This window comes from Protopterus annectens, chromosome 11.part0, assembly GCF_019279795.1.
Source record: "Protopterus annectens isolate FY-2018-M chromosome 11.part0, PAN1.0, whole genome shotgun sequence".
Classification (NCBI taxonomy): Eukaryota; Metazoa; Chordata; order Ceratodontiformes; family Protopteridae; genus Protopterus; species Protopterus annectens.
This window is the reverse complement of record NC_056745.1, coordinates 903,999,507-904,026,088: the sequence shown is the minus strand read 5'-3', so window position 1 is coordinate 904,026,088 and position 26,582 is coordinate 903,999,507. Positions and strand designations below refer to the sequence as shown.

At 39.1% G+C, this 26,582-nt stretch overlaps 1 protein-coding gene across 7 annotated transcripts in view; it reads right to left on the bottom strand.

The window, feature by feature from the left end:
* CELF2 (CUGBP Elav-like family member 2) overlaps positions 1-26,582 on the bottom strand; it is a 1,986,852-nt gene that overhangs the window by 1,894,893 nt on the left and 65,377 nt on the right. The window contains exon 1 of one of the 7 annotated variants that reach the window (XM_044088300.1): positions 6,803-6,821. The exons of 5 other annotated variants lie outside the window; for them this stretch is intronic. Coding sequence is in view for 1 of the 2 variants with exons in the window: in XM_044088298.1 (XP_043944233.1) it covers positions 3,221-3,294 (74 nt within the window). In the remaining variant the exon portion in view is untranslated. Of the gene's footprint in view, positions 1-3,220; positions 3,502-6,802; positions 6,822-26,582 lie in introns of those variants that run through there. One more of the 7 variants, XM_044088298.1, reaches the window with a different exon arrangement.

Sequence of the window (26,582 nt, the reverse complement as noted above, 5' to 3'; positions counted from 1 at the left end):
GTGCAGGGTTTGAGTCTCACAAGGGATAATTGGCTAGGCTTAAAATGGCTCACAAGGGCAATTAGTCTAGTACTAATCTATGAACCTATGAACATATGAACATTTCAAAACCTGAGGCAAAATGCAAAACTCACTTTTAGTTTCTTGTATTTGACTATGAATTAGAAACCTAATTTTAAACCTATCAAAGTAGCTTCCAATTCTTATGGACATAAGACATTTCTATATAACAGCAACTAACAAGGGCTACTTACTCTCTTTTTTTTTGGAATCAGAAGTTTGTGTCAGAGGGGATCACTAAAGAAATTCTGCCATGAAGCTGTAACAGCACACAACTCAGGATATGAGAACCTACCTAAGAAATCTATATACTCGACTAGTCAGTCACCACAGCAAAGACTACCGACAGACAACCATGCTGTACAGCATCTGCTGAAATAATGCTTTTTTTTAAGGTACAGAGACACTGTTACAATATCCACTACACAACATTACTGAAAAGTCATTAAGTGGGTCTTCTCAGTATCCCCAAATGCTGCATATTCACTGGGTGGGGAAATGTTTCAAAATAAAGGTAAGTTAGCGACAGCACAGAGTTGCACAGCAAGAACTCAATGTCCTGATTTTGCTATATTAACGACTTTCAGAACTGGACTCCAAGATGTATTATCCAGATCTTAGCAAACATACATACAGACAAAAATCAGGTCATATGTCAAATATTAATTAAAATAACAGATAAAACGTAAAAAAATGAGGCTACAAGAATGAATATCATGACAGCATCAAAACTGTAGCATGGCAGAGAAAGTACTGTTTAAAATGGTAAGGAAATGAGGCAGACTTGCAACAGGGGTTAAAGACATATAACCTTAAGCTGAAAAAAAATATTTAACTCTGTAGCAAACAAATAACCAAGTAACAGAATACAATAATGGGTGGGTGCTAAACTTCTGTCCACATGTCAGGAACAACAGACTTTTACTAAGCCTATACAGTACACCAAAACTTCCCAGCTGGAATGTTAACCCTATGTAAGATTTGCAACACAAAGCCTCATGCTGGTTTTGATCTGTATCTGCAATACAAAGGACAACAGTATGTTAAATCATTAAAGACCACTTACTGTATACCTGAAAATTCTGGGTTCTTTTTTGCAAATTTATCATAACTACAATAACTTAATTTGGGCTTCCTAATTTAGAAAACATTACTGGATGCATTGTTATTTAAAACTGTGTCAGCAAACATCAGTACAAACATCAAAGGCAGACCTGAGCAGTTGAGGGTTAAGTTTTGTGGTATCACCATTTTCTGGTGTTTACTGATAATGCTAATGACAAACAGCAGCAGTCAGTTTTGATGAGGGTGTTGTTCCTCTTGGTAAATTAGAACTGTATGCTTTGAACCATTAAATAAATGCTCAATACTGCCTAAGTGCCACCGTCACAGCTCTGTACTGACAGATAACTTTCAAGTGAACAATGCCACAGGCAAGGTGTCTCAGAAAATCATCAGAGGTCACTGCAATGTAGAACCAGATGCTAGTCTCACTGCCTCATACTCTTCTGTTCATAATGTTAAAAGAGCGGCAGTGATGTCACGCATTTCTGTGCCAGAGAACTTGCTTCTGTTAACCGCCACAGCACCTCAGAAAACTGTTTTGTCTGGGATTTCTACAACACAACCTGGAAAGGTGCACTTTTTGTTAGTTTGTCTGGTTTTCCAGTGTGACCATTAAATTCTTCTTGCATCCTGATTGCAGCTGCTACAGCTGTGTAGACCATATGTTGTGCCAAGTTTGTTCTCTTTCCAACACGTACACTGCTTAATACAAAAAATGATTTGTCCAAAAGCTTCTGCTATATGTGCATTGGCTTGCAGTGTTACTTTGGCAGTTGCTGAACAGCTGCTTCTCGACACTGTTCTGAAAACAATGTATGTTTAGCTTACAGCAGTGTTGCTATATGGCAAACTGTAGCATGGCTGCTATTGCGTGAGTGCACGACTTCTCCACAGGAAAGTTGTGTTTTGTTGCAAAGAAAATCATTTCTAAATACTCAGTGATAAATATTTGCTCTCAAAAATGTTAACGATTAAATCCAGAAACTGTATACTTCTGTATACATGTACTTCACATGTGATATGCACTGTTTCGCACAATGTATAAACATGATTAGACTGTATGCCTGCCAATCTGTAATACAAATACCCACACATACACGCAATCTGCAAAAAAAAAAACTGTAGTAGTAACTTTTATGGTCCTTTACAGAGCTATGTAGTTAGGCACTTCTGCCCCCCTGACCCAAAAGTTGCCATGGACTTGTATGTTCTGTTTATGTAGCTCATCCCCTCAAAATGTATCTGCAGACTGTAAGAGCCTAAGGTGGTGGATTTTCCCTCTCCAAAGGTATTTCACATGCATAGCACACCTTATCTAATAAAATAACCCTCTGAATAATTAATGACTTTTCTGCACTACCAACACATCTCTGAAGGGTTAAAAGAAGTTCAGCCAATAAATCTGACTTAAAACATACACAATTCATTCTAATACACTGGAATGCACACACACTACCTTCATTAGAAAGAGCAATGGTTTTTAAAGAAACTCATTAAACCCCAATTATATGCAGCTTCAGAAATGCTGTTCAATGCAGCATTTTAGTGACATCACAACATGCATGAAGCTGGTAGGTTTTAAGTGTCAAATATCTAATTGTGAATTTATTCAGCAGGAGCTGCTTGGAAAATGATCCTCCAGTTTACAGCATACTATAATTACATCAGCTTCAACTGCAAACTGATCAGTAAATCAAACACTATTAGCTTGGCTTTTTTGTACGTGTAGCCTAAATCTACAGAATAGCATTTGTTAAACACCTTAATATAAGCTTTTACAGCAGTATCAAAACTGCTTTTTGATGCACAAAACAAATAGAATTGTAACTATCATGTCGTAAAAGTATCCCTCTGACACGTTAACTGACTTAGCACAATATTAAAGTAGCACAAAAATAAAATAATATGCTACTTATCAGAAATAAGCACCAATTAATGTAGTATCTTAACATGCATCCGACATGCTGGGAAGCAAACTGAACAGAGCATTTTAACATTAAGGCATTCACAAAAGAGAAAGGACAGCCTTACAATGACATATGACTGAAGTGAAATATTTTATTCAGCCACTGTCAGATTAGTGATCTCTACTTACATTCTGTCAGAAACTAGCAAGCGGCTATCAACCATCATTTCAGGAAGAAAATCCAGTTCGAACGAAGAAGTCATGTTCTTTTCTCTACACACGCTGATTGTGGTCTGGTGAATATGAATGTTTCTCTGCTTGTCTGATTCAACAACTGTGCTGGCCAAGAGACAGGCAGGGACAGGTGCTGGAGGCCTCCCCAAGGCAGAAGCCAGAGCCGGCAGTTGTCACATTCTCTCCCCTTGTTTTCCTCCAATCCCCACTGAAATCTGCTGCTGAGGCAACTGTCTACAGAACACCAGGTGCTGAAATAAGAGGCGGTGCTTCTTTCACACTGCAGTTGCAATTAACCCCTAAACCCCCACAAGTGTTAAAAGTGTCAGGAATATATGACTGCATGACTTCAAAGGTACAATGCTTCCAAGTTTTCCTAAATGGACATAAGGCAACTCACACACAATTTCTGCTACGATGCACACTAAACTGAATTCCCAGGGCAGCAGAAAGAAAGACTTAAACATTTTATAGAATTGCTTGAAGCACATTTTTCTCCCACTTTAATGATTAAAAAGCAAAAACGGCATTTAATAACCACTTTTTAGTTACTGTTGAGGTGTACCATTGTATCAGCTCATTTCAGCTCTATTCAAATTTTCCCAACAGATGACACACCTTCTACCCCTTTGCCCTGGCCTTTTGAAATTATTTTTCACTGTTTACTTAGCTCCAAATGCAGCACTGTAACATGCTAAGGTAACTGACAGCCCTTACCTAAAATGTACTGTACTTTATATTTGTTAATTTCTTCACTGATCTATCAAAAGTTCAAACCCACACACATAAGCTGCCCACCTTGCAAACAGTTCACAGCAAAATTACTGGTAAAATAATCTATTTAGTCTCTTTTCTGCTTAAATTATGCTTCAGTTTTTAATTACCATAATGTATATATTTTTACGTTTTGTATGTTAATATTTCCATTATGAAATGAAAATGCATTATGTGCAACTATGAAGTCTGCCCAGATCGTGGCTACAAAGGAACTTGCAATATTATACTTGCACCTTTAAACAAAATAAGTAAATCAATAAATATAAGAGTGGTCTAAGTATCTAGACAGAACAGACTAAAAGCAGTCTAGAAAATGGAACAACACTGTCAAGGTGTGTTATGCTAACAAATTAAAAAAAAAAAAAAATCAGTAAATAAACTAATAAATGCTTCTATTACTGCTGGGGCACAAATCCAAAAACAACCACCTGGGGAAGCTCAGTAGTATTCATGCTGCCATCTGATAGGACCTAAACCAGACATTCCAAAATCTATATTGTCATTTGTATGACACACAGACAAAAATTATAAACATTCGAAAGACGAGCAAAAAGCCACAGTACAGAAGCAGCCAGATTAGCCTTCATGAGTGACAAAAACAGCTGTGGAACATGTGGCCTGTTTATTCATTTTATTATTCATTATATTTTGGTAACCAGGTAAGTGACTGGTCAAAAGACCCATTTCAGCCCCAACCCAGACCCACTGGACAGCCAAAGGGAAGCCCTAGTATAAAGAAAACCAATTTATGGTTCTCAGAACTACAAAGGTACTTCAGATGCCAGTGTACTCTACACCCTCAATGAAAATAAATTCTGTTAGCATTCCTGCCCTTTCCATGACATACTGAGCTTCCTATCAGTTTACACGGCTACTCTCTATTCCAAAAGAAAATGGGCTAGGATTCCTAAAAACTAGATATCGGTCTACTGCCTACCAAGATAATATTCACTCTCCTCCGTTTTAAACATTTTTCTCTCTCTGACAAAATCCAAGCTCACCTTTTGTACTAATTGAATGTTTGATGAATACTATTCGGTGATGTTAAATACCAACCCCTACTTCTTCAGTGCAGTATGTATTCCTCAATGCTAAAATTTTCTAAACTGAGATCCTCAGTTACCTTTTATTTCCTTCTCAGCCCAAATGGCTCACTACAGGTCCAGTAACTAACCCTTAGCCATGTACGTCATTATGCATGCAGTATACATAATCAGGTGACACACCATTTCCTTAATTACAGCAAAGGTGTTCACATTTCTGATCTGTGCCCAGTGCACTTTTGCAAGACGGTCTTAACAGATTCAACAAATTCCCGTACAGAAAAGATATTTGGGATATTTTCAAAAACAGACCACCACTATTAACCATAGAAGAACTCTTGACAGTTTTCATGACAGTAGTAAGTGCATCTCATAACACTCCTTACATTTTACACACAGCTCTAGAATATATTTAATTAAAGAGGCAGTCTCCTAGGTATTAAGATTTGTAATACTGCCATCTACTTACGAATAACAAACATTACCAGCCTGTGCATTAACAACATGACAGAATGGTCCATTGCCGTATAAGGCCAAAACAATCTTTTTGAAATGCTGTGAAATAGTGACAAAATCTTTTGGGGAAAAACAAAGCAAAAGTGTGATGTAGTCAATGGGAAAAATGAGCATTGTGCAACCCAAGAAAATGAAACACAGTAAACTAAAAGGTACACATGGACTTTGTTTCATTTGTAAACTTTTATATTTAGAATTAAGAAAAATCCAAAATGTCAGATTCACAAATTATGCTCTAAGAAAAGAATGGGAAAATGATGCGTTTGTACCAAAGATTAAATAGACCTATTTTGCTGTTTACTGTACAAAGGTAAAAAACCAGAGTTAAACCAGCTACTATTTTGAGTTAAATAAAAATTAAAATGGCAGGTGTCAGCCAATGATATCATACAATGAATACAGTAACAGCAATGTAAGAGAAAGCAAAGCCATTAATAAAATCTGTGACTTAGAAAAAAGCAGAACTATATATCCGTCTCTGGTAAACTTATATATAATGTAAGAGTTCCTTTGTGAAGAGGAAATGATGCCTTAAACATTAATTTTTAATATATCATTAATTACGATTTGAACACTAATATGGCAGTTACACCTGGAACAAACAGAAGAAGCCTGAGGAAAACTCACACCAGTTATTAAGCCACAATAAGTAAGAAACCACAACTTTACACAATTTATGAAATTTAAACTGTGTACTTTCTTAAACGTATGTCAATTAGAATTGAGGAGTTATAGGGAAGCCCTCTAAGAAACTTAAGCCTTCTCAGCAGTTTGTTGCATTCTTCAAGCCTCAAATCTCTTGAGGGGGAAGTGGATTTAAAGCAGCTTTTAATCATGCTACGGGGAAGCTGAAGCAGTGTGTGGAAAAAGTAGGTCACAGTTAGAGTTCTAAGCACACAAGTTGATACTTTATTAAAGCACACAATCACACAGCATGCACTACTCCATGCCATTCATTTAGTTCTGAAGAGTGAGCTAAAGTCGAAAAATTTAAAGCATAGTATTAAACAGAGTTGCCACCTTTTCAAATGCCCAAAGTGGGGCATTTCTTACTAATATACATTTTGTAGAGCAAAGCAAACCAATAATCAATACAAAAGACATGCTTTTACTTCATTTCAAGACCAAAATAATAACAATGTTATATCATTTTATTTTTTTATTCTGTTTATCATCATATAAGGTGTTTTAAATATCTTACCTTAGTTTTATTCAATATTTAGAGGAAAGCTGAAATTATTTTTTTCCCTGAAGTTTCAGGACATTAGATGTTTTTTCATGCTTTTTAGCAAGACACAGCTGCCTAACATCAGGACTATCCTGCAAATTAACAGACAGATGGAAACTCTAGTATTAAATCAAACTGCAACTTACATTAAGTTGCCAGCCCTTTTATCTTTGCTGTCAACACTTCTTCAAATAATAACCGAGCACTGCAGGCTTCAGAAAACAGCTCCGTAACCTAACAGCAGATCCGTTGTTGACAGGCTGCATCATTTAAAGCCAAACAATACAAGTACAAATTCCCAAATTACAGAAGTCATTAAAATTTCTTTAACCTTGTAAAGTATTTTAACATTTACCAATTGTATAGAACGTCATATGAAAATGAAAAACGCTTCCCCTTCCCCAAAAAACAAAAGCATACACATCAACATATAAAATGGCAAGCTCAAAATTATAAGGGTGACCATCTCCCAAGGTACATTTCAAGAACATCAGAAATAAGAAACTCAGTGTCACACTCACAATAAGACACATGTGCAAGATACCCCCCCCCCCCATACCTGCTTTTTCTTACTCAGGGTCACAGGGGAGCCAGACATGGTGACTATACCAACAAGCAACGAGTGCAAGGCAGGGAACTAATCTTTGATAAAAGGGCATCCCACTGTAGGACACACACATACAGGCACTTTAGAGGATCACTCACTCAGTTATTGACATATATTTGAATGCAGGAAGAAACCTGAGACTCTCAGTAAAAATCCACATAAACATAGAAGACACCTAGAATCCAAGCAAAAGGCACCCAAAGCGAGGAAGCAAATGTTACAGGTTAGTAGGACTAAAAGCCATACCACTGTACTTGTACAAAAAAGGTACACTTTATCAGGCTGCTAGATGGCAAAGGGTGAATGGATAAACCAGTCAAGACACAGATACTGCAATAATGGAAGGGCTCCAAATAATCTCTGGCAACAGATAACATACAAAACAATTTCCATCTAATTATACAAGCAGACCTGGGCTTCCTTGCAGACAGCATTACAACAATAAAGGAAGCCTTGGTCTAGCTAGATGTATCAATATGTGCCACAAATGAAGGAAAAAGCAGCACACTGAGCAAGTACTCTACATCAAACTTGCCACATCAAAGCAAGAAAGGCAGGCAGGCTTCATTTTCTAATAGTGCAACATTAAGAACCACATTTTTTGCAGAATCACTGAAAGAACCTTAATAATGTAGTCTGTCATTTGTTTGTTCCTTCAGGACTTGCAACAAGCAGAACATGCTCTCTTGTTCCTAAATATGGAGGATAAATTTTGACTGGGTGATCCTGACAAGGTTGAAAACTATAAAACTTGGGGTCCTTCTATAGCACACCAATATACAGTTGCTCCTACACTGAAGTATTAGCGTCACTGAAGCCAAAGAAATCTCATGCAACCTTCAAGTGAAACCTGAGGTATTCACATTTATCATCCATATTTTTTTTTCTTGTTTTTGGATTGGGGGACTACCTTCAATAATGTGTCTGGGGGAATGCAACTCCAGATCTGCTTTTATGGTTTGAAAAAGTAGAAACTAGATCCAAGTCATTCTAATACTAATGCCAATTGGACCACAATGTGCTCAAACAAATTACCTCAAGTGCAGATGTGCAAACTTCCCAAGAAAGTAATGAAGACTATGAATACTCAGACAGAGGGAAGTTTCATAGTTAGAGATAGCTCAGTCATCAGGACCACTGCTCAAGCAGACAAGGTGATCACCGCAAAACATTCAGGACAACCACCAGTCACACCAATTAAAGCTTTTAAGAAGGAACCTGATTTGACTAAAGATAGTCAATAATAAAATATTAGAATCCTAGCACAGGTTACCTGTACTAGTTTCTTGGCTCATAACAGGCCTAAAGATAGCCTGAGCAGTCAATCAGGATGAGAGCAAAAGCTGGAAGTAGTTTTTCTCAAGAATGTAAAATCAGTGCTGATAACAGTGTGATAACTAAACACAGTAGACCACAAGTCACGGAGCAACAGTGACAGGAAGTGACTGTAGTAAAGATGTAACAAATGTGCACCTCTATAAAGCACAGCTAGTCATCCCAACTAATAGCCAGCACTTTTTTGTGATTAATAGGTACACACTGATCCTGAAGTTGAAAACATGTCTTACACCTTCAGTTGTTTACAACATTATGAAGATCTTAACATGCAGTTATTGTTTTGCTGCTCAGAGACCAGTTCTTTGAATTTCTCAGTTGCAGCTCAGATAAAATTCTTGCTAAAACAGAAAAGTGGGCTTAGGTGTAAGATCCCACGACTCAGAAGAATATGAGAAATGGGAATGGAGAAACTCCAGAAAGCAACTTAAATGAAGAGCTGTAGAACATACGCAGCATATAGTATGGTTCTCCTCCTGAACATGCTTACATCCACCTCTCCTGGGTACAGGATAAATACGTATACATATAAAAACTCAGGAAAGTGACAGAGATATGGAAGCAGTAGTCATGTTCATCAGACTCCATTAGGTGACTCATGCATAGTAAAGAACCTTCAGGGATAACAATCTTCAATAGAGCACTGCTATACATAAGGCTTATGGTCCACACCAAAAAGTTTACCAGCTTCACTCTTGGTGCCAGGTAAGTGCGAGTTGGACTCTGGAGTAATGCCCAGCTAGCAATAATCTAAGTGAAGGACATAATACCTTAACACAGTATATCAACCGATTTCTTCTGCCTCTCTCCAAGAGGAATAAATACCACATCCATATAAACAGTGAAGCAAATGAATACCCATTTCCATCAAAATTGCCTGAACAATGCATAATGAGGAGCCAGTTAAATTCTGACACAGTTTGGATGCATTAAGAGTTTCTGTATTAGAAAGAGATGTTAGGTAGGTCACTAGGACATATGCAGCTTCATTCTAAAGTAAATCCAGGTACTTGAATCTGTCAGCTACACAAGTGCTGGATTCTTTAGCGCAGTGCATCATTAAAGCATACTGCAGCACCAAAGAACAGGTTTCTAAAACATACACACTGAGAATACTCTGGGGACAAACTAGAGTTGCAATTGTAGGAGATGGAAAAGAGACATGTAAACCACACAAAGTATGCGAAAGATTCCCTACGTTATGCACAGAATTGCATTCTCTCGTAACATTATGTAAGATGCAGCCATCAGGACCAGAATGCATGTCTCAGTAAATACGGACAAAAAAAGACCTATGTAATTAAGAAACCCAGAGACTCATCCTCTCCCCTCTTGTTCCTTCTCCTTGGTTGACATTTAACCAAGATCATATTGGTCTTCAACATATACTTATGAGGGAATGATATGGAAAACGGTCATATGGTATGAATCAATGATGAAAATGCCAAGGGACTGCCCAGTGACCAAAGAACTGAGCTGCTTTACAAGTACTTGTCTAAAGAGGCACAAATTATGCAAACACGAGTACTGATAGCAATGTAAATATTCCATTGAACGGTATAGTGTGTGGCATCACCATCCCAGGCTAGGATTACTGAAAGCTAATTGCAAGAGACAGAAGCCAAAGAAAAAGTAAGGCATACCAACAACAGCTGAAACATTACTCATGAAGGGTATAGCTGGTAAGGGAAACAGAAAGAAATTCCCTGAAGAAGGTTTCAATGCTGCATGTACAGGCTACTAAGCAAATCTAGGCTTATTTTGATGGCACAGTCATCTACATTTACTAAAAGATTGCTGATAAGACTATATGGGGGATGAAGACCTTTTCATTTTTTTGTTTTCTTAATAAAGATAATAAAGGCTAACTTCTGCAGAGCTCTTTCACAGTGAACAAGTCCACAAACATCAATGAAGCAAAAGGGGAAAGCTAAGCTGAAGTGGGTGGCTGCTACTCATTTATAAACTTCTAACACATTACTTCAGCACAGCTTAGTTAACATTAAAATGTAAAGAATGTTTAGAATCTTTAGCATCATTAAACCTCAACCACCATTACAAAGTACATGTGCAGAACACACACACACACACACACAGAACATTGAAAACGGTCATTAGAAAAGTCAACAAAAAAGGACTGGATGTCTGTGCTTTAACACTACCTCCAATGTGAACACATACAATTTACAGAAAAGACAAAAGACGGACTGTGAATGTGGCTACCTAGAGCTAGGACTTCTTACGATATGGCTTCCAGAGACACAGATAACCTGAAGGTGGTCATGGCCTTATTTAATCCATTGCCAGAAAGTGTGTAGACATCTTACTGTGTTTTCTTCAAAGTTTTCAGATTTTTATCACCAAAGATATCAAGAATGAAACAAAAAGACTGCATTACAAGTATTTCATGGTTGGTGAGCTCCAACATTTTAATCCCAAATTGAATGTATAACCAACTCAGATGCAATATTTTGTTTACACTATTATTAACCTGTACATGGGCTTTGATGGGTACAAAATTCAGCACACAAATTTATTCTGCAACACACACTACAACTTTCACTACTTATCTAAGTTCCTTGTTCTTGGCTTTAATCCTACTCCTTATTGCACTGTCACCACATTTTTGACAACTTTTTTTTTTCCTGAAAGGCAATGTGCACTGGTAAACAAATGACAAGAAAGACACTGTGCCATAACACAAGCAGTAATAAAAATCATTCAGATCTTTCTCACATGCTATTTTTTTTAAAAGAAGCTCTTGTCACTTACAATTATCAATTGATAACCACAGGGACTTTCAAGTGAATCAATCTTTCTATGGGTCCTACAGTGAATAGTTACGTACAAATTTCAGTTCCTTGATCAGAGTATTGCCTACATTTCACAGTCACGTTGCCAAACACACCACACAATTTTTTCTCCTTTAAATGCACTTTCATTTTAGTCAAATTCTCTCAACCAGAATGACTCATAAATAATGCCACCACCTTTTCCATCAGCTTTAGTTTTGTTCTGACAAGATTTCTTGAAGGTCTGAGAACACTTATTTATTGTAAAAAGATCATTAACATGAAAAACCCAAGTCTATACAAAGATTTATCACTAACTGTGTGCTCTATTATTTGTAGGTCTACTACTGTATTAAACAGGAAACTCCTCCTCTTTCTGGACATCTGTCATTGTTTGGCCAGTGCTATGATGTTTAATGCTCTAGGTAAGATAAGTTAATGAGTTACAATACAATGAAAAAAATCCACACATGCATCAATCCTCCTCTGGATTTATTATACAAGACATGTAAATTAGAGTAGCAAGCACTGCCCACAGGTCACACAACTCATTTCATGATGATGACAATATTTGCCTAACAAAAGTCACTTTTTCTATGAGAAATGACAACACTGTCTTCCCAATGCCACCCAAAAACAGTGCTACTAGTCTCTTTCTTTTAACCTTGCAGACAAATAGGATACTGCCATTTCAAATGACAAGCATAAGCAGCTTTAGGGCACAACATTCTGCATACAAACATCAAGAATTATGCAAGCTAAATGCACAGTGCTTAAACATGGCTGCCTATTTAAATGTTGGCACTCAAAATGGCACTGACATTAAAAATGAACCCTAAATAATGTGTAACTTTATACTTTATTAATTAAATATTATAAATTTTTGTTACTAATTTCATATATTTTATTTTTTTTTTCCTCCTTGGTTCAGGTCAATTGTACATAGTGTATATAAAGGTTTATAACACTTGTTTATTGATGATTGTATTGTTGAGCATTATACTATTTGGAAAACAAAAAAATATTTGGAAAAAAAAAATGCAGAGTGCTAATGAGCTGAAAAAAAAAAAAAAAAAAACCCAGGAAAAGAGCAAATCTCAAAAATTGCTCCTGTCCTTTAAACTTCTTTTTACAGGGGAAGCAATCCCCACATGCACCCCTCCCCGAAGTCATACACACAAACTCCAAGATCACCACACCTCGTTGAAAAGGGAATATTCCAAGAATTGGCATCTCTGATTTAGTATATGTTAAGTCTGTTCTTTCAGCCATTGAGTCTCCGAGTTTCGGGACTCACTCTAGAGGGTCCCAACATTTCAAATGGGTACCCTTAAAGACTACATACAGAGCACCTTGTAAGCAAGCCATCTATCTTTGAGGGTCTAACAAACTTCTGCCATTACAGTCAAAAGGTAGGTAACTCTGCTATCACAAACCAGTTTGACTGAAGGAAGCTTGGATGTCAAACTTCCAAAACCTTGGAAATAACTGCATGAAAGGCCACATCAGATAGTAACAGTAATAAAAAACAAGACATGCAAAAATATACAAAGTAAACATACTTCATTCATACTTGCTGTTAGCTTTCTTATTGTGACACTAGTTTAAGGCTCTTCTTCCAATAAAATAAACTCCTAAGAAAGTTATTTTAGCAGTTCTTGAAATTTTGTTTCCCTCTGCTCTTAACATTTTCCTGTAAATAATCCTCAAGGATGCATCTTGCTTGTCTTGTGTCATTTTCACAAGCTAAAATAAACTCAAAAGATAATAGATTATTTTAACATCTCTTACAATGAACACACATTTAACTGAAAAGAGACGTATACAATTATTTACTTTTAATGAAAAGACTTTTTAGTGAATCTTGGTATACAGGGATCTCCAGTTTATCCAGCTAATTTCTTTACCTACTCCCTTCTGTTTTCACATCTGTCTGAAAGATCATATATTAGTACTACATGCAGATTTTTCATGACGCCTTATGCATCTCTAAAAATAGCTTGCCATTTCTCCACATTGAATTTTTTCTTCATTTTTAATAACCTTTGTTTACAGATGTCTTATTTCATGTGCAGGTGCTTCTCATTTTTATAATTCTCCCTCCAAATCAACAAAAGCCATTGCTGAGCATTTACTTCCCTGTTTCTATTTCACACCACTTATAAATGATTAATTTGAACCAAAACTCATTTAATCCCTCAGGACAGCAAATGCAAAAACTGAGTGCTGGGTTATATAGGCGATTCTTGATTTCCCCGAGTCCTAATAATGAAGCATAACTACTTTTCTAATTCTATCACATCTTCAATAAATACCTCCTCATTTCAGAGTTAAAGGCTGTAAGTTTGTATTTTTCATATCGTTATCTGCTTACACACATGCATGGAATACAAGACAGTCTGGTACGATACATGGACTATTCAATATTTCAGGTTTTGGTAACAAATTGCACACACAGATTTACCACGCAGAGTGCTCTAATACTACAGTACAAAATATTTCATGCATCACGCAAACCTGACCCTCACATACTCTATTTTTTCAGTGTTTATAATATTAAAGTAGTGCTTTTCATTGACTTGAATGGATTAAGTTAAATGCCCAAGTTTCTGCGGAATATGGGTTTAGGTACTTTTTGTATTTTTTTATGAAGGAATGCCTTATTGTCCGCTGTACTCTAGCTCTCACACAAAGTTAAAGGAGTATCCTTGTAGTCTTAGTCCATTTTACTGATGTATTTTAACCATTTAGCTAGGGTTATCTTAGAATTTGTTAGCTTTACAGTTTTTTAGTTAATTTAAGCAGTTAGAAGCAGGTGTGTTTGACCTGTCATATCATTTAATATGAATGGCTGCTTTATTTGTTTTAATATTTCTTCATTCACATATAAACAAATTTTGTTTCCACAAATTTGATTTAGATGCACAATGTTGTTTTGGGGGCTGTGTGTGTGTGTGTGTGTGTGTATTCTGACAGTGTACTGTTATTAAAAAAAAAAAAAAAAGTTGTGTTCTTTTTTCTCCCTCTGAAATGAATGGGCCAACCACATGTTCTACTGTGTGTGTGTGTGTGTGTGTGTGTGTGTGTGTGTGTGTGTGTGTGTGTGTATATATATATATATATATATATATATATATATATATATATATATATATATATATATATATACACACACACACACATATATACATACATACATATACACACATGCACGCACACACACACTCTCTTACACTTTCTTTATGTACAAGTGTATATATGTGTTTGGAGTGTGGTTTTAGGTAAGCTAGGGTATTTTGGGGTTGTAGTCACTTGTACGTTATATGTACAGTATATAAAATTTTCATTTAGCTTTTAGCGAATAACAAAAATATGGATGTTTATCGGAATTTCCTTACAGCTGATGATGCACAAAAAAAAGCCATAGTAGAGTAGGCCCTGACCCTGCCTGGAATAGATTTGTTCTTGTGAGTATACCAAAAGTTAATAGCTTTAGACGACCATTTTGAAATGGTCTGTTTTGATATATGTTGTCCCTTCTTATCTTCACAAGAAATTAACAATTGATCTCAAGACCCGAAAGGTTTAGTTCTGCCAAGAAAGTACCTGAAAGATGTTCTGTCAGTGGACATCCAAGGTACGGAGTATCCTTTCTCCCTCAACTTTAGGTTCAGGAAAGAAAATGGGGAGATGAACAGTTTAGCTTAAAATAAACTCAGATACCACTTCAGGCATACAGTAGACTCCCTCTTATCCAGCCTGTCTTTAACCAGCCATCAAATTTCTGCCATAGCCCTACAAAAGACAACAGAGAACACGTCCGTCTCCTCTGGGCTAAATAATGACAGGCATTTGAATTTTAGACTTCATATTCATTAGAAAAATGCATACTAACTTAAATCCTGTTTATTCTATATGATTTATAACCTATAAATGCTATTCTGTGTGCTTTTTCTGATTAACCAGCCATTCTTTTATCCAGCCTAAGGTCCGGTCCCAGCGAGACCAGATAAGAGGAGTCTACTGTAAAAAGAGGATTAGCTCTCAAAGAAACCCTGTCCCTGTGGAAATTGAGGTAGTCTTGACTCACCATAACAGCTTGCAACTCAGACATCCTACTTGCAGACGTCAGAGCAATCAGAAAACATGTTTTCCATGTTAAAACCCTCAACTCAGTCAGGTTAGCGCATTCAAATGGAGCAAGTCTTAACTTCTCTAACACAAAAATTAAGATCAAGGAGGCCACTACTTTTCTTGGAGGCCTCTAATGCAAAACTCCTCTTATAAACATTCTGAAATGAGGATGATCCATGGGCAGACATGCTGAAATGGCTGATAAATGAACCATAACGGACTTCGAAAGACCATAGAATATTAACACACACAAATATTGCAAAAACCAGAGAACAAGGTGCTGGTCAAGTTGTTGTTGGCACCAACCAGAAAACCTTTTCTATTTGCTAACATATGACTTTCTAGTATCACCCTTTCTTGCCTCCATTAGCACCTGGTACATGTCCTCATTAAACAAGTGCGTAAAAGAATCTAAGGCCCTATCATCCAGACTAGCAATTTAAGTTGATTGATATCAGGGGGCATCAAACACCTCTGTTCTTGTGTGAGCAGATCCAGTCTGTTAAAAAAACTTGTGGTAATTGCCCCTGGCTATTTTGAAAAGAATGGAGAAAGTACAGTTTTGTACCTACCATAAATGTAGATGTTCGAGTGCTAATACAGCTGCAGTAATCACAGATGGGTTCTCTGCCGTCAGGCGGTCCCTCGGTCGGCCGAATTCCAAAGTCTAGGTCCGGCGTCGGTTGTTGTCGCTTTCTCTCCTGACGTCAGTGAGGCCGGAGTATATAAGACACAGCCGACGCCATGTTCTTCAGTCTTTCTTGCCCCAGATGTCAGGTGACCCCAGAAAGAAGGCAATACATAAATTATGTTTATATGTATATACAAGCAATGCAATTTAATCCAAAATCAGTAGTTGCAAGCAAATAAACCATAGAAGGATAACCCAGTCAGGTTGTATGAAGAGGGTGTTGGGCTCCATGCCTTTACCAAGTGGGGAAGGAGGGAGGGAAACCTGTACTGCAGCTGTATTAGCACTCAAACATCTACATTTATGGTAGGTACAAAACTGTACTATGTTCATCGTGCATACAGCTGCAGTAATCACAGATGGGTAGAATCCCAAAGCTACGCACAGGGTGGTAGGTACTAGGAGGAACTGGATTGAGCCAGAATGCCCTGCAACACAGCAGTGGCAAAGCCTGCTCTAGTTCTGGAATATAAAGGCAGGTGGTAGTGTTTTGTGAAGGTATGTACAGAACTCCAAGTGGCTGCTTCCAAAATATCTTTGGTAGGAACTCCTCTGAGGAAGACTGTAGAGGTAGCTGTGGCCCTGGTGCAGTGTGATCTGATACCTGTAGGAACAGATTTCCCATGATAGGAATAACAAAACCGTATGCAGTGGCCTATCCACTTTGAAATAGTCTGTTTGGTAACTGGCTTCCCTTGAGCCCCTACAGCATAGGACACAAAGAGTTGTTCTGATTTCCTGAAGGACTTTGTTCTGTCCAAATAATAACGTAGCTGCCTATGGATGTCTAAAGAGTGTAGCAGCCTTTCCCCTTTGTTTTGAGGATTGGGGTAAAAGGTAGGTAGGTGTATGGCTTGATTTAAAGCTACCCTGGATACCACTTTAGGCATAAATGACGGGTTGGTACGAAGGGAAACCCTGTCCTGATGGAAAATGAGAAAGAGCTGCACCGCCATCAGGGCCTGTAGTTCCGAAACCCTATGAGCTGAAGTGATAGCCAGAAGGAAGGCTGTTTTCCAGGACAAATATTGCAAATCTGTTGAGGCAGCTGGTTCAAAAGGAGGCAATGTTAATTTTTCTAGTATGTAATTAAGATCCCAGGCTGGTATTGGTTGTTTCCTTGGTGGTCTTATATTCTTAGCCCCTCTGAGGAAGTGTCGTAAGAGTGGGTGAGAAAATAAAGGAGGATCCATGTTGAATTCTGCAGAAATGGCTGAGGCATGGATTTTTATGGAAGAAAATGATAGTCCACTGTTCAGCAGCTCTGCTAGATACTGTAATACCTGAGGCAAGTTCAGTTTTCTAGGTCCCTGGCCTTTTTTCTCATTCCAAGAGCAAAACCGCTTCCATTTTGCGGAGTAAGCTTTTCTAGTAGATGGCCTTCTGGCCTCCAAAATGACATCCTGCACCTCCTTGGAGAGTAGGGTCTGTTGTGGTGTTAAGGAATTTTCCATGCAGAGAGATTGAGTGTTTTCAGCTGACTGTGAAGAGTTTTGTAGCTGTGCTGAGTCAGCAGAAGAGGCATTAGAGGCAGGGACCAGGGAGGAGTATGTGTTAGGCTCCTCAGGAGTGGGTACCAGTGTTGCCTTGGCCAATCTGGAGCAATCAGTATCATCTTCAGTCTGTCTGCTCTTGCTTTCAAAAGCACCTTGGGCAGAAGAGGCAGAGGTGGGAATGCGTAAACTGTCCATGCTGTCCAACTGAATGAAAGGGCGTGCACTCTCCATGCCTTTGGATGAAAGGTCCTTGAACAAAACTTTTCCAATTGATGATTCCTGGGGGAGGCAAAAAGATCTATGTCTGGCCTCCCCCACGCTTGGATTATCTCTGTAAACACCTGAGGATGTAACCTCCATTCGTGTGGATTTGTCATATTTCTGCTTAGATTGTCTACCAGCGTGTTTTCCAATCCTGGCAAGTACTGTGCTTGAAGTTCGATTTGCCATTCCAGAGCCAAGTTCCAAAGAGTCATGGCTAGTTTGCACAAGGGGTATGAATGTGTTCCTCCTTGTTTGTTTATGTACCACATTACTGTGGTGTTGTCTGTTCTTATCAGTTAATTGTCCTGGATGTAGGAAGTCCTTGAAAGCTGTAATTGCATTTATTACTGCTAGCATTTCTTTTTGATTGATGTGAAGGTGCTTTTCCTTTTGGGACCATTTGCCCTGAATGCACCTGTCCGTCATGTGCGCCCCCCAGGCGTAATCTGAGGCGTCTGTTGTGATGACTTGCTTTGCTTGAGGCTTGCAGAATGGGAGGCCTGTGTTTGCTTGACATGCTTGGGCCCACCATAGAAATTCCTTTTGCAAACATGGAATTATTGGTATTATTGTTTCCAAACTGTGGCTGTGTTGAGACCATAGGTTTTTTAGGTACCATTGAAGTTTCCTCATATGCAGCTTTGCACATGGGATTAAAAGAATGCAAGATGCCATGAAGCCCAGAGCCTGCAGGATTTTCCTTGCAGTAAGCCTGGTACATTTTGCTAGTATTTTGAAGTACTGAGTTAGTTGCCCCTGTTTTTCTGGCGTAAGATAGGCCATCTGGGTGTTTGTGTCCAAGTTGGCACCCAGGAAAGTTATTTTCTGAGATGGAGTTAGCCTGGATTTCTCTTTGTTGATTGTGTATCCCAGAGAATGCAGTAACTGTGTTACATATGCCAGATGTTCCAGAAGTATGTGCTTGCTGTCCGCTTGGATCAGGCAGTCGTCCAAATAAGGGTAAATTTGTATCCCTTGAAGTCTGCAGTAGGCAATCACTGATGCCAGGCACTTTGTGAATACTCTGGGCACAGTAGATAAGCCAAAGGGCAATGCAGAGAATTGATAGTGGATTGAACCTGCAAGATATCTGAGGTATCTTCTGCAACTTTGTCTGATTGGGACATGCAGGTATGCCTCCTTGAGGTCCAATGTTACCAGCCAAAACTCCTTGCCCAGCATGGGAAGAAGCTGCTGTAATGTGAGCATCTTGAATTTTGGTACAAGTAAAAATGTGTTTAGGGTGGATAAGTCCAAAATGGGTCTCCAGTCGGTTCCTTTCCTTGGTACCAGAAAAAGTCTTGAATAAAAACCTTGACCTTGTTCGTGAGTAGGTACCTCTTGAATAGCTCTCATGCTTATGAGCTTTGAAATTTGTAGTTGTGCCTCTGCCCTTTGATTGTGTGGCAGGTTTGGCATGCCTCTCATTTTTGGAAGAGTGTGGAATTGAAATTTGTAGCCTCTGTTTATAATGTCCAGGATCCATTTGTCTGTTGTGACAATATGCCAATTTCTTGCAAATAATGCTAGCTTTCCTCCCAAAGGTGCTGCCAGCTGAGACATGCTTGGCATGGAAATGAGGGAGTCATTGGGTTTGTTTCCTGTATTGTTGTGCACTGTCTTCGCCACCTCTTGGTGCTGGAGTTTGCCATTGTCGGCCTCTATATGATCCTTGTGATTGTCCTCTGCCCCTTGTGCGTCTGTATCTACCTCTTTGGGGCTTGTCAGTGGCTGGAAAGGACCAGTTTTTTGAAGGCCAATTTCTGCTAAAACGTGGTGGTTGGACCTGTAAAAAAGCTTTGACAGTTTGCATAGATTTGGCTTTTTCTTCCATTTTCCGTAATATCTCCTCAGCATTAGTACCAAACAGCACATCCTTTTGTAAAGGAGCATCTAGAAGTTTAGCTTTCACATGATCAGGCAAGTTTTGTTCCCTAAGCCAGGCATGTCTGCGAATGACTGATCCTGTAGCAGCCGCTCTACTTGAGGCCTCTAGGGCATCATAACCACATTGTAAGGTGTGTTTACCCACTTGCTCTGCACTATGCATCATATCCTGTAACTCCTTCAAATCTGGTTGTTCAGGTTGAGACATTTTATTCCTTAATTGTGATAACAGGAACTGTTGATATTTAAGCATATGAAACTGACAATTTAAGGCCCTCATGGCTAGGGTGGCCGAGGTATATACCTTTTTCCCCACCTTTCTAAAGATCTTGACTCTCTTCGCAGGAAGTGGATTCTTGGCAGTGGAGGCCTTCAATCCCTTGGGGCCTTGAGAAATGGTTTCAGGGTCAGCATTATGGCTTTTGAAGAGAAATTGGTGAGAGTTAGGTACTCTGTAGTACCTATCAGGTTTGACTGGTGCAGGAGGCAGAGAATCCGTGTTAAGGCAAGCCTCCAAATAAACATCATCAAGTATGTCCAAAACAGGAGGTATCGCCAGAGGTCTGTGTTGAGGTAACAAAAGAAATTCCCTAAGTCTTTTCTTGGAATCTGAAAAGTCTTGGCCTTCCCAATGGAAGTGTTCCCTCAAAGTGTGCAAGGTTTCCCCAAAAGAAAAATCCTCAGGAGGAGATACAGAAGGAATGGACTGCTCTGCATCCGAATCCTCAAAAGGGGAGTAAGAGTGTTCCTCTACATCAGAATGTTCTGATAAAATGGAGCCCTGATCAGAAGAGGGAGAATCTTCCTTCACTCTGGGTCTCTTGTCTGGAGGGGGTTGAGAACCCCTGATAAGAGTAATTAAATCCTCAGCCATTTTAAGCATCTGTTTTTTAGGCATGGGGCCTGGAGATGGGCCCTGTGCAACAGGCCTCTTGGGATGCCTGGCTGCTTTGGATTTAGTAAAGGCCTTAATAGAAAAAGAAGATGAGGGTCTAAAGACACCATGGGTGGAAGTGGACCTGTCCACATTAGTAGGCTCAACATTAGCAAAAGCTTCGGTGGTTGTAGTCTGGGAAAGGGCCGAGGTACCAGCGGTCTCGGGTACAGAGGACACCGCCAAAGGAGTGTCGTCGGTAGTCAGGGACTGCAAAGGCGTCTCGCTGAGAACCGGACCACGTGTAGCCTGTTTTGGCGTGGTGTCGGCGGGGATCGCGGACCTCGCGTGTCGGTCCTTGTCCTTGCGTTTTTTGGACAAAACGGTAGTCGGGGTATCCGACGACATTTTATAATCAAAGGCTTTACCAAAATAGTGTTGGGCGAACTCCGCCCGACGCTTAATAGTGCGTTTATTGAAAGTAGCGCAAAAGCGACAGCCCGAGACGTCGTGGTCTGGGCCTAAACAAGGTATGCACAGGGAATGGAAATCCTTATGCGGCATTTGCTTTTCACAAGAAATACAATTATTAACTTTTTCTGACATCGGTCTGAGGCAAGAAAAGTTTCCCCAACGGGGTACTTAGCTTTAATGAAGACTTCGGTTTCCAATTTTTTCGTAATTCAGGAGCTGGCCGACCGGCACTTGCGAACTGCTTCTGCTTCGGGCACCGGGCGGCAAAAAAGACTGAAGAACATGGCGTCGGCTGTGTCTTATATACTCCGGCCTCACTGACGTCAGGAGGGAAAGCGACAGCAACCGACGCTGGACCTAGACTTTGGAATTCGGCCGACTGAGGGACCGCCTGACGGCAGAGAACCCATCTGTGATTACTGCAGCTGTATGCACGATGAACATCCAAGTTTGCCTGGGCCAGAAGGGAGTCATCACAATTATCTTGGTAGATTCCTCCTGAATCTTCAGAAGTACCTGGATGTAAGTGGAAAAGCATAAAGGAGCATTCCTGTCCAAGGAAAAGAAAAGGCATCGGTCTCCCAGTCCTTCTTGCAAGGAGTCCTGGAACAAAATCTTGTCAGTTGATTGTTCAGAGAGGAGGCAAATAGGTCTACTTGAGGAACTCACCACAGATGGATTAAATCTTGGAAGACCCCCTGATCGAGTTTCCATTCATGAGGGTCTGCCCTGGTCCTGCTCAACTTGTCTACCACGCAATTTTGCACTGACAGAATGTACGATGTCTGTTGAGTGACACTGCTGTAAGGCTATATCTCAAGCTAACATGACTAGTCTGCAAAGGGAAGTCATGACCTGGTTCTCCTTGCTTGATGTACCACATGACTGTAGCATTGTCTGTATCAACTTGAAGAGGCCACGGAGACCAAAGATGGCTCAGAGAGTTGAATGCATTGATCAGGGCAAGCATCTTTTTGATATTTATGTGCATGCATCTATCCTTGGTACCCTACACTCCCTGCACTTTTCTTCCTCCTGAAACTGCTCCCCAACCAAAGTCAGAAGCTTGTGTGGTGATTGACTGCTTTGGAACAGGGAGGGAAAAGGGGAGACCTAGACTTATGGATATTTGTTGTCTCCATCAAATGATTTCTCTTCTGACAAACCCCAGCACTGGGATTAGAAAAGACAAAGGCTGTTGGTGCTGGGATCAGAGAGACTTCAGATACCACTGCATCTTGCGCATGTGGAGTCTTGCCAGGGCTATTATACCATCCTCGAATAAAAATCCTTCTCCACCTGGTAATGAGGAACTGGCTCTATCACTCCTTGGGACAGCATGTGATGAAGAAAAAGTGAAAACAAGATGGTCTGATCTGGAGGATGAGGAAATACCCATGGAAAAGAGAAACTTCTCCCACTGCCATCTGTAACTTTGGTAAATGACTTTCAGAAATCATTTGTCTGAAACTGTCTGTTGCCAGAGAGAAAAATGAAGATTCAGACTTTCTTGAAGAAAAAAGGGGCCAGGGAGGAGGGGTGGTTACGTCTCTTGGGCAGTCATTCAGACATGGACTGTCCTTGGTTTTGGGAGGTTCAAGACTTCTTTTTGGAACACCTTTGTCATTACATATGTCTCCCAAATGTGCAACAAAATCTATTAGATTTAGGAATTTTGCTTGGAAATGTACATAGACATTTTTATATCACAAGTACACTCCAGAGAATTTTTTCCTCAGGTAGACAGCAAATGTCAGAAGTGTGACAGGGAAGAAAGAGGTAATTGGGAACATATTTTCTGGGAGTGCAGTGAGTTGGCAGACTTTAAGGATTCTCTGCAGTATACACTGTCAGAGATGCTGGGTGGACAGACTGATGTGACCAGGGAGATGATTTTTCTGAGCTATGTTACAGAACTGGAATTGCCCAGACATGCTAAAGCCTTGCTGTCACTAATTATGGTGGCTGCCAAAAAAGCAATTATTAGACCATGGAAATCAAAATCTAAACCAACTATATTAGAAGTACTGAATTAGAGTAACAGATAAAACAACTGGAACTGAGCTCTTTAGAAAAAGGTAGGAGTAAACTAAAAATGGGAATTGTGTGAACAATATATACAGGAGAGGAATGAGGTTCAAGAGTAGGCAGCACTTAAATAAGCTATGTAATACTTGACTAAAAACGATTGGGTAGATAAGTGATGTACAATGTTTGCAACTGGGAGTGTGTCAGAATGGTTTGTGATGCAAAACGCTTGCAACTATGATTGTCAGTGTGGTTTCATTTATATAAATGTATGATTGCTTATGTCATAAGTGGTGGTTTAATAAGGATGTTTCTTGTTTAAAAAAAGGGCAAAAATTGAATAATTTATGTAATATCGCTTGGGTTATATGATATATAGCTTATATGACGTATAGCAATATATGTGAAGCATAAAGTTTGTTAATTTTAACTTGTTAATACAGCTTGATTACTTTTATATAAATGTAAATGTGTCTATGTCACAAGTGATAATTCAATAAAGGTGTTAAAAAGAAATCTGAAGAAAACACCCTACATCTGTCCATTCATCTTCTTAATCTTTAATCTCTTCAGGAAAGGAGGTATTCCTCTACTTTCACCAGAAACCACTTTACAAGAAGGAATAATAACCTGAATTAAACCCTGGGCCAGAGAGAAGCAGATACATGCTTAGTTTTCTGTTTCTTTTTGAGAGCAAAAGCGGGGCCAATAGTGTTACTAGTGACAGCAGCACCTTCTCCAGGGATTGGCACAGTATTCCGACACAACAGGGAAGCCTTCCCTGTTCCTTCTCCCAGGACTGACAAGAGTTGCTATCCCTTGCCCACTGTGGGGACCCCAAAAGCTGTACAGGACATGGCTAACCTCCAGTCCATAGTACAGGTGCTACACCAGAGGGATCTGGCGTAAAAAAATGAGTGGTCTGAGGTACAACAAATGGCCACAGCAATGTCACCCTCCTGTTGCTGAGGTAAACAGCTAGCCTGCTATGGTGGCAAAGGCTGTCTGCTTAATTTTTTCTTTTTGTGGCTGTAAGGAGAACTGGTTTTGGAAAAAGCCGTTTGTTCCATGGTCAAGCTGAAAATTGTGCCTCTTTCTTAGGGAAGACAAGCAGCATATAGCAGTAAAAACTACAAGTCATTAAAAGTCACTTTTTTTGACAAAAAAAAAATAGTAGTAAAAAGCACTTTAAACACTTTGCAAGCCTCACAAAATTAAAAAAAAAATTCCACAGGAAAAAAATGATTTTCAGTTATTTTACGCAACTTTTAAACTGACAGGAAAAAAGAGCACTTCCATTTAGAAGTATGATGTAGTCTTGTTGCAGTCCATTAAAACAGAAAACTTCTAGCTTAAAATAACTTTCCTAACAGCAATAAAACTTAGAAAATGGAAGGTTTTTCCCTAAAGAGAACTTATCTTCCCAGCAGAGGAACAGCACAAGCTAACCATCAATCCTTGAAAGCCTTAGAAGTGTACTCTACAGCTGCACCCAAACTTGTCTTTTAGTCAGCTCAGTTCGAGCTGCCTGACAGTCTGGGCATGTAGAAGATGCCCTGAAGCTTTTGAAGCTGGATGGCTATTATATCATTGGCAGGATATAATCCCATTTAGCTAAGGCTACTGCAGCACTGATCAGTATGATGAACATTTTTTGTTCATATACATATACAAGGGCTGATCTTACTGTCCTCCACAATAAACTCCCAAAGATGAAGTACTGCTGTAGTATGACAGATGACTTATCTATTTTAAGTTGTTTGCCTGTAAGAGACCAGCTCTAGAGGTTTACCTCAGGGATCAGAATCCTGGATTCACCACTATTTACCTTGTACATAAACGCTCCCCTTATACTATTGTGACATTATGCTGATGATCTAATTCCATCCTGTGCATTGATACTTGGCTTACAGTTTGCCTTCTGAGATGACCAATTTGTTTCAGAGTAACTGCAAAGTAGTATACACAAGACCACATGCTTTCAGATAACCTTGTTAGGCTTAGCAATTGAGTGGCACCGGCACCTGCCAAAGTATGAATTCCTCAGATTAAGGCTGCACCTTGCCTCGCATCCTCCCATTATCTTGAGAAAACAGCTTTGTATTAGCTCACCTCTCAATTGCAAATAAAATCTTACATTTATTATCCAGAAATAAAGGCTGGCCCTAGGCAGAAGGCATTCTTCCTCATTACAGAATATACCCTACCTCTTTTGATGATAAACTCTGCAGGAAAACAAAACAGCTTGTTAACAGCTCAATCGTTTAAATATAAGCATCACTGCAAAACTCTTTCTAAAACATGGTTGTTACCCAAGGAACTGTATTCCTCCATTTTAAGCTGCACAAATATCTGCTCCATCACTGCTGCTCTGACTCATCTCTATCGCTTTCAGCAAGAAACCACTCCTCCATTTCCCAGTTTCTATCATTTATCCATTTGCACATTTAGCTTGGCAATACTAGTTTATTCTACACAAGGTCCCAGAATTTTGGAAATCTGCCCCTACCAGAACTCAATCATTCCTAGCTCTTAAATAACTTTAGGCTGTTTGAGCCTAATTTAAATATACTGGTGAATGTGTTATCATGGTATCATTTGAATCCTATCTCAAAAAATTTTTCATTGAAACTACATTTATCCCCTGGTCTTTAAATTATGTAGTGTAATGCCCTCTGCTGACTACAACCACTAATTGCTTCCTACATGGTGTATGGTTATCTGTGCTACTACTAAATTTTTGCATGGAGTGTATGTACTGATGCAGGGTGTGAAAATGCTCATCTGAGAACGGTGTTGATTTTTTAACATTCTAACATAACTGTCAAACAATTGCACCATTATACCCATGTTGTCACCTGAAGAAATTCGGTCACAAACTATAAAAACTACCATCACAACAAAACTGCTCACCTAAACCAAACACTACAAGTGAAACACTGCACACCTTAACCAAACATTGGAAGTGACAATCAAAATCAAAACAAAAGTAAAGAATACAAACTAAACTGGGTCACAACTAGCTAACTATAAAATAGCATTATGAAGCAAAATTAATACTATTCTAAACTTCTAAATAAAGACGGAACTACAAGCAAAAATAAACTACAGAAAAAATATCATAACCCTCACTGCAGAAGTAGAGAAAATAAAATTACACAAAGCTACTTA